The sequence below is a fragment of the Henckelia pumila genome, chromosome 3 (genome assembly GCF_033568475.1).
Source record: "Henckelia pumila isolate YLH828 chromosome 3, ASM3356847v2, whole genome shotgun sequence".
Lineage (NCBI taxonomy): Eukaryota > Viridiplantae > Streptophyta > Magnoliopsida > Lamiales > Gesneriaceae > Henckelia > Henckelia pumila.
In genome coordinates, this window is record NC_133122.1 from 146,277,724 (window position 1) to 146,287,748 (window position 10,025).

Consider the following 10,025-nt stretch of genomic DNA (forward strand, 5'->3'; position numbering starts at 1 on the left):
ACATACAATTTGGGACTTGGGAGTAGGATATTTGAACATCCCATGCTCCGGGAAGGGGAAAAGGAAATAAGGGAGACGAACTGGGCACCACCGAGCTAGGGTCGATTGAAATTGAATGTAGACACATCGTCCAATGAAGCGTTGAATCAGTACAGTATGGGTGTAGTGGTTAGGGATGATCAGGGCGTTTATGTACTAGTGTTTGGTAAGCAAATTAACGAGCCTTTATCGGTGGTCCGTGGAGAGTTATTGACAATTATGGAAAGGTCAATCTTTTGTATGACAGAAATTGCAGAGATGTGCGAGTGAAATCAAAATTTTTATTGGCAAATGACAATGCAAGCAGTCACGTTCGATATAAAAAAATCTTGGGTATGTGGGTCTTTGAGCGGCAGAAACTCAAGCGAGACTGAACAACCTAATAGTCACATCGGTCACTCAGATCCGTCGAACAACAAATAAAGTTGCTCATTTTATTGCACGTTTTTCTTGTTCTATCCCCTTACCTTTTATTTGGGTGAATGATGAGTTTCTTTCTTGGTTGGATAAGTTTGTAATGGACAATGTGAATTAATAATATTACGAGTTAGCCTTAAAAAAAGATTCGAACAAACTCGATATGTTTTAAATATCTTTTATCATTCGTCAAATTTTTTTTATCATTATATTCCCTTGGTCTCAATGATATAGATTGGTTTTTTCAACAAAATAGATTAAATAAAATCATTGAAAAAATAAATTTATATACACATTTCCTATTTTATCATTATTTAATTCATTCAAAATATAGTTCCACGTGTTCCTAAAGCGGTGGTATCCTAATTGATGGAGTAGGTAAGCTCTTGACAAATGGTCATGAATTCGATTACTCTTACCAACATTTTTTCGGCGGTAAAATGTCGCAAAAAGTTGCTCAGTGCGATTCACCTGATTAGCGTAGTTTGAAAATCATTGTATTAGCTCGTGATTTACCTAATACGTACCAAAAGTAACTGTTGCAAGTTTTCATGACATTAAAAAAATATGGTTAATTGATAAGTTTATATTGTTAAGAGAGTAAAAAAAATATTTCTTATATTACACAAGCTTATATATTTTGAACAAATAAAAATATTATATATATAATCGAGATGAACGTAGTATATAGTAGTTTTTGTCCGGGGCAAATGTGTGCACCTGTCCCACCTAACGGCACGCCGAAAAACAAAAGCGCAATTTTGGGAGGATGCTATTATGGGGAAAGCAAATTTTAAAATGGGAACCATAAAGGGCCAATTATGTCTAGGGTTGGTCGTTACAATGTGAACGGGTTCAGTCACTATATATTGACCTTATTATAACGTAATTAATATTTGCAATTCGTGCTTCAGTTTCTAACATGTCATGGGATCAACGCTAAAACAAATTATAGGGTTGTTTTTATATTTTTTTTCTAGGGTACATCTTGCGATTTTTGCCTTTATATGCAGTTCATTTTATACGGAGACTTATCGTTTCAAATTTGTTTTACTGCTTAACGAATCGATGCATCAAAGATGAATGCTTATCACGTTGAGAAGTTCTTTCTTCATATTCAAACCAGAAATCGAAGTGCCTTTTAAGGGTAAATTTTAATTAATTTTCTTGTTATATATGTTTGAGTTCGATATGGTAACTTTTGAACTATTTCTTATATTGATATATGCCAATAAAATGAAAAGACAAGAAGACATAACAAAGAACAATCTAATTATGTCTAATTATTATGTAGTTGATGAATAAGAAAACAGTGGAAGGATAATTAGAGACCTTATAAGCTATTAACTGATGCTAGGAATACATCATCCAACATGGTTGATGATAATTTTGTGCATCTATGTGGCAGTCTCATCTAAAAAATGTTAGCAAAAAGAATCGAATTTCTAAAAAAATATTCGTCTCCTCTATTAACTCGGACACACTCTTAAAACTCGACCAGGGCATCTTCGTGGGCATCTTCGTTAATTAAATTAACCGTGATTTTGTTAGAAGTTAGAACTAAACAATGCACCAATAAGTAATAAGAAGAAGATTCACAATGGACCACTAAATTAATGTAGGATACGAAAGATCCATATTTTGTGCTGAGTAAAATATATAAAGTAGCTAAATCAGATAATTGTCTTTTATTGTATGTCTAGCAACCCACATTGTAAAAAATTAATGCAATCTTATTGTGCCATATACATAATAATAATAATAATAATAATAATAACAACAACAACAACAACACTCTCTTTTTTGTTAAACGCACTTTATTTTTAAGTTTTATACAAATATTGACAATGATACCCTTTAATTAATTGTTTTATTTTTGGTAAATTCATTTGTAGTTTTAATTTTAAAAATAAGTTATCTAAACATTAAATTTGTTAATATCCTAAAATTTAAAAAGCACACAAAAAAATTGTGACATCTATTTTTCTTAAACGTAGAGATAACAATATTTTTAGTCTTGTTATTTGCATTTAGTTCATTTTTGTCATGATGATCAATTTGTATTTTTAGTCATGTAACTAGCTTGTTTTGTTTTGTTTTGTTTTTTTTTTCATTTTGGTCTTATTACGGTGAATTTTCATTTTAGTCCTTTAAGTGTATTATTTTCATTTTTGATTGTTTAACTTATATTTTCGATCATTTTATGACCAATAAAAGAAGATGAAAAATGAAAATAACTACAAATAAAAGGATCGAAAATGCAAACAACATACAAATAACAGGATTAAAAATAAAAATTCATCATAACAGGACCAAAAATAAAAATAAAAAAAAAACACGCAAGTTACACGATTGAAAATACAAATTCACCTTTGATAAGACCAAAAATGAAAAAAAAAAGCTTAAATAATAAGACCAAAAGTGTAGTTATACCTTTAAATTATTATTTTTTTCAACTTTTTGAAAATATTTTTGGTTTGCATTTATTATTTTAATTTGTTTAATTCTATATATTCTTAAGTTGTATTATAACCTTAAAAAATTAAATTTTAAATTAATTATAATATATATTATAAAAATAAATATAACTGATAACAAAATTTTATTTTTAAATAAAATATTATTTTATCAAATTCGTAGTTAAATTTCTCTATATTAACAATTTTCAAAATAAAAAAACAAATTAGACTAAAATTAATTTTAATATTTATCATATTTATAATATAAAAATTATTTTTTTAATCATTTTGTTATTTTATATTTTATGATATTTTATATTTTATCTTAAACTATAATAAAATTATGGTAATAATTTTTTTAATCTCAATATTATATATATTAATATGAAAAATACCTAAATTTTTTATAATGAGGATAACATATATATAATATTAAATTTTAAGATATTATAAGGATAATTTTGTCCGAAAATAAATTAATTAAAGAATGTGGAGTGTTATTAAAAAAATTTTGACGAAAAAGCTCATAATTTTATTAAGATGAATCGTTCATTATATGCCTAAGTCCTAACCAACCAAGATTAAAATTCATCATTCACCAAAATAAATGGTGACTGGGAAGAAAAAAACAAATTGAACAATATTATGCGCTACTCTATTGACTTCTCTGCGAATATGAACAATCTTAGAGAACATTGGCAATCTTATGCGCTACTCTGTTGGCCTCTCTACGGATATTAATAGTTTTTGGAGTGTGATATATATATATATATATATATATATATATATATATATAGTTCTTTTATGGTGCCCAACACTATATGCCCACTTCATGTCCATCATGTATAATAGATGAGTTGACCGGTACAATAAATGAGTTGACTTGTATATGGTGGGCATGAAGTGGGCATATAGTGTTGGGCACCATAAAAAAACTATATATATATATATATATTTAAATATTGCTTACATTGATGTTAGTAGGGTTGTAAATGAACCAAACTGCTCGTGAGTTATTCGAAGCTTGATTTGATAAAAGCTCATTTGATCTCATTTAATTAAGCTCGTTAAGATAAACTAACCAAGTTCGAGCTTTACAATATTCGTCTCGTTAGCTCATGAACATGTTCGTTAATAGGCTTATGAGTCAGCTCTTAGATGAAAAAATAATAGCTTTGATATTTGATTTATAGATTTTACGCTTTTACTTATCTCAAATATATAAAAATCGATTATTAAAATAAAATTAAAAATTTTAATAAGAATATTATATTTTTCTCTAAATATAAATGTAAATTTTAATAATTTTAATAAATATTTAAATTTATAATTGATATTTATTAAGTGTATTTAGGCTCGATAAAAGCTCGAATAAAATCGTGAGTCATTAATATATTTATTAAATAAAACTCGAGCTCAACTCGATTATAAACGATTCAAGCCCAAATTTTCAAGACTTCGACTCGATTATCCTAACATTTGGACTAACGTAATTTGACAATAAAACATATATTTCATAATAACCATCCATCACATTTTAAAAGCAAAAAATAGCATATGTTGTTGAACTTTTTCTTTAGTTAATGATATTTATAAAATTAACACAAAAAGTTTGTGAAACGATCACACATGTCAATTTTGTGAGACATATATCTTATTTCATCCGATTAATGAAAAAATATTATTTTGTATGTCAAAAATATTATATCTTATTTTACATATGACGGATCAATCTGTCTCACACGAGACATACTCTAAAATTAAATACGACGTTAATTTTAGAAATATAATTTTTATATAATTATGAAATTTGAAATTTTAAACACATTTTATTATAAATAATTAAATAGTTATATAATAAATAAAACACAATCATTTTTTAAAGAGTCCAATTCAAAAACGTACAAAAGTATCTAGAAAATACCAAAAGGGAATTTTAGAATTAAAAAACTATTTCACCAAATATTATTTAGGTATTGAGGTCTCACACTTAGTTAATAGTATAGTACATGCCTCTCATTTTAAAATAGCCAAGTTACTGCATACATATATATGTAGGACGAAGCCCACAGGGGCATAGGCGAGTTGGTAAGGCCTGAGGTGACGTGGGAAGAAATTCTCCAGCGTTGCGGGTTCGATCCTCGTGTGGAGCATATTCCCTACTGAAATATTGTGGGGGGTATGCTCTGGGGATTGGGCCATGTGCTCCCTCCTTCAGGTTCCTGCCGCTCGTGCACACCCCTCGATTTACCCTCCGCATGAGCCAATGGGCCTCTGACTCATGTGAAATGGGGTCTCCTTCGAGGTCAACCCTTTTTTTAAAAGATATATATGCAGGATGAAAAGAATATATATATATATATATATATATATATATATATATAGTGTGTGTGTGTGTAGTACGCGTGAACTCAGCTCTCGAGAGTTTGGTGGGATTAGTTTCTTGCACAAGAGTTGATAAATTACACACAGTTACACATCAACTATGATATTTTTATTTAAAATCTATAGCAAAATAATGTAATTCCATTTTATCAGAGTTTTGGCGTAACTAATTTCTTTCATTTTTTTGTGTTGTAGATTATAATTAACACAGACTTGAAACCTTGTCTCAAACTTGAGATTTTTGTTAGATGAAATATCAGCCATGTAAGGGCCCAAATTCTTGAGATTTTTGTTAGATGAACTATCAGCCATGTAACGACCCAGATTCGACGACTATCCTCACTGTATTAAGACCAGTCTTTCTAACGTGTTTATGTCCTCACTCATACGCACCTTGAGAAACTTTTCAAAATGTCACTCATCCTATAATTTTCTCAAGTCAAGAACATTTAACTTTGGAGTTTTTATATGATAATCTCCCGAAAAAAAGATGCATTCTCAAATATTTTAAGCCCTCTTCAACCGTGCAGTCCCATACCTACACAGTCTCAGAATCTCTCTCATTCCAGTACGGGATCGGTTCATTCATGTCTCCTTTCGCCTAGAAGTCTGCCATGAGCCGCTCATTGTCCATGCAACCTCTTGGCATCGACGATCCTCCCCGCCCACTTTTCATCCCAGACGTTAGGGGTGAGCAAAATTTCGGTTAAACCGAATTAACCGACCGAACCGAATCAATTCGGAAATTCGGTTCGGTTAATTCGAAAATTCGGTTTTTATGTTAGAAAATTTCGGTTAAATCGGTTAATTCTATTCGGTTTTTGGTTTTCTTAAAAATAAAATCGGTTAATTCGGTTAACCGAATTATAAATAATTAAATTTTGAATTTTTTTTATTATACCTTATATATAATTTATAATATATTTTTAATGGCTTATATTTAATATTTTACTTAATTTTTCATATTTTAATTTTTTTAATCTTAATATATTTTTATAATGATAAAAAATCATATTTAAATTATTAATTTTATAAAATTTTTAATTTTTAAATTTTTTTAAATAATCGGTTAAATCGATTTTAATATAAATTCGATTCGGTTCGGTTAACCAAAAAACAATTCGGTTAATTCGATTTTGGTTAATTCGGTTCGGTTTTTGACCGAATTAACCGAATGCTCACCCCTACCAGACGTCACATGCCCACAAGCTTCCGTGTGGTTCGTCCCCGAACCATACCTTACTAAGAAAAGTCGGCTCTGATACCAACTATATTGCCCCAGATTCGAAGACTATCCTCACTGTATCAAGGCGAATTTTTTCTGCGTGCTTATGTCCTAACTCACACGCACCCTGAGAAACTTACCAAAGGATCATCCATCATATAATTTTTCTAAGACAAACACGCTTAACTTTGGAGTTCTTATATGATGAGCTCCGGAAAAAAAGATGCATCTTCTTGATATGGGTAGTACCTATCAAACCTTTTAAATCCTCTTTAACCGTGCAGTCTCATACCTACACAGTCTCAGAATCTCTCTCATTTCGGATTTCGGTACAGGATCGATATTCATGTCTTCCTTCTCCTAGAAGCCTGTCAGGAGCTGCTCATTGTCCGTGCAACCTCTTAGCACCGACGATCACTCTCAGCCCTCTTTTCAGCACTGGGCGTCACATGAGCTATATCGACTAGAATTGGTAAATCACAAAAACTTATGTGAGACGGTTTCACAAATCAATTTTGTAAGACGGATCTCCTATTTGAGTCACTCATGAAAAATTATTACCCTTTCTGCGAAAAATATTATTTTTTACCGTAAATACGAACAAGGTTGACCCGTACCCTTGGTAAACTACAACACATCTAACTTTCGGACCGCGCAGTTATTTATGCTTAAAAATTATCCTATAGGAAATGATAAATTTGTTGGATACGGTATAAATTTTAGAACACGCCTACTTACCAAATAGAAAACTTAGCCAGCACAACCTCTTGCTCCAATTCAAGGTTCCTTCATAAGCATGGATAATTCGATGCTATCCTGAGGGTACACTCAGGGTAGCATCGTGTCAGTTTTTTATTGGCCACTTTTGTGGGACCCATGTATCAACTTGACTTGTTTTTATCTTTTTATGGATAGTAGGAATATGAGCATCGTAGGTTCAAATCCGCTCGACGCCATAGAGTCGTAGTTCATGATTTGTTAGCGAACATCTACTCCAAATGTCGTAAATCATGACTGCACCCAATTTCACCAGTTACAGTATATTTGGATGCCTAAAAAATAGAATTTGGAATTGAAATTGGAATTGGATTTGGATTTGGATTTTAAAATCATGGAATTCAAATTTCATTTTGGTGTTTGAAAAAAAAGTTAAAATACATATTGGAATTTAATAGCATAAATTTTAGAAAAGTTATATTTTGAAAAAAAAATGTTAAAAAAACTTAAATTTATAACTATGTTATAGATAATGTGTTGTAGATGATCATTGAGATTAGGTTTATCGTGTTATCTACTATTCAAATCTGTAAATACACTCTATAAATAGAGGCCTCCAATAGTGAATAAAGCACTTCTATTCATTCTCTCAACTCCATATTCTTTATAATTTTAACACGTTATCAGCACGAGTGCTCTTTGAGGTAAAACTCACAAACAAATTTTTTTTGTATGAATGCTATCGATGCAGCACAATATTTAAATTAATATTGATGCCCTCGAAATCGCAGAAATTTTGGTCTTATGTTAATACTCCTTGTTCTAAATTAATGCTCCTGAAGTAGCGCAATATTCAGATTTGATATTTATACTCTCGAAATAACACAAGATCTAGGTTATGTGGATGTTCTTGAAGAACGCAAATTCATAACTTTTATTAATGCTCCTGAAGTAGCATTACTCTTGTTCTATATTGATGTCCCTGAAGTGACATAATTTTTAACCTTCAAGATCTATGATTCAAGATATTAAATCATTCCGATGTTCTTGAAGAATATCGGTTTATATATATATATATATATATATATATATGTCTAGTTTGAAATATATGATATATAATATATCCGATAATAATTAAAGTAATGCTAATGAATTTATTTGGTAGATTTTTTTTTTTTTTTGGAATTTACGATGATGATATCTTTTTTTAAATTGATGTGATTGTATTTCAAAGATTTGTATTGAGAATATTGATGTAGGTTGGTATCGTGCACATATAAATTGCATGAATTTAGATTCACATCATTATCCAATACTTAAAACTTGAGCTTTTTAATTCAAATTATTTTTATTTAGTGCCTATCCTTTTGTTAATTAATTCAAATTATCTCATATATATATGTTAGTAAGTATTAATGTGAATGGTCTGTGTAAATGAGCAACATGATTTTGATTATTCGTACTTTATCTGCATTTTTAAAGATTTTTTTATTGTTAACGAATATTGTAGTAATTTTAATAATTGATTTTTGTATATAGATTTCATCATGTCGAACATCACCAAACTTGAATTTGAAGCACTTGATTTGTCCGGAAAGAACTACTTGTCATGGATATTGGATGCCGAGATCCATCTTATCTCTATGAATTTAGGGGATACAATCAAAGAAGGAAATGAAATGTCCCAGCAGGATCGTGCAAAAGCACTCATTTTCCTTCGTCATCATCTCAACGATGGGTTGAAAACCGAATATCTCACTGTGAAAGAACCACAAGAGCTTTGGAAAAATCTAAAAGAAAGATTTGACCATCAGAGAACTATTGTTCTTCCAAGAGCTCGATACGAATGGATGCATCTACGCTTACAAGATTTCAAGTCTGTAAGTGATTATAATTCTGCATTATTTAAGATAAGCTCCACCCTAATACTCTGTGGAGAGAAAGTCACAGATCAAGACATGTTAGAAAAAACATTCTCCACTTTTCACGCATCAAATGTGCTCCTGCAGCAGCAATATCGTGAACGTGGATTCAAAAAGTACTCCGAGCTAATATCTTGCTTACTAGTTGCTGAACAAAATAATGAGTTACTCATGAAAAATCACCAATTGCGCCCAACTGGATCTACACCATTTCCTGAAGCAAATGGAAATGCATTTCCTGAAGCAAATGCTAACTCAGCACAAAATCATAACAATGAGAGCAGGCGTGGCCGTGGCCGTGGCCGTGGGCGTGGCCAAAGAAGAAACTATCAGCAACAAATTGGAAAGAAACATAAGACAAGCCACCAGCAGTGGAATTCCAATAATGAAGAAGCAAATGAAAAAAGTTCAAAGGAGTTTGAAGATAAATGTTATAGATGTGGGGTGGAAGGACATTGGTCTCGTACCTGTCGTACAGCAAAACATCTTGTGGATCTTTACCAAAGCTCGATGAAGGAAAAAGGAAAAATAGAGGCAAATCTTGTGGATTCTGATGATCCAGTTGATATAACTCACTTGGATGTCTCTGATTTCTTCGCTCATCATGATGGAAATATAGATCATTTGATTGGTGGTGGTGTGTTAGAAAACAAAGAATAATGTTTTCTATGACTTTGTTTTTACTTGGAGTTCAATTTTTTCGTTATTAGGTTATCGTTGTCTAGTTATTGTTTTGAATTTCAATTCATGTTTAGGATTTTCGGTGATGTTATTTGATTATTATTCAATAAATTTTATTTATCATTTTATTGAAATTATTGCTTATTGAGTTATATTTTGTTTTAGATTAATGATGAAATA

At 30.6% G+C, this 10,025-nt stretch overlaps 1 protein-coding gene across 1 annotated transcript; it reads left to right on the top strand.

Annotated features, from left to right (window-relative positions):
- The first annotated feature begins 8,789 nt into the window (after positions 1 to 8,789).
- On the top strand, positions 8,790 to 9,824 carry LOC140889689 (uncharacterized). The gene has a single exon (XM_073297412.1). The coding sequence runs from the start codon at positions 8,790 to 8,792 to the stop codon at positions 9,822 to 9,824; it is 1,035 nt and encodes a 344-aa protein (XP_073153513.1).
- Positions 9,825 to 10,025: the final 201 nt, after the last annotated feature.

Coding starts and splice junctions, on each gene's coding strand:
- LOC140889689 (XM_073297412.1), top strand. CDS start 8,790: ATGTCGAACATCACCAAACTTGAATTTGAAGCACTTGATTTGTCCGGA.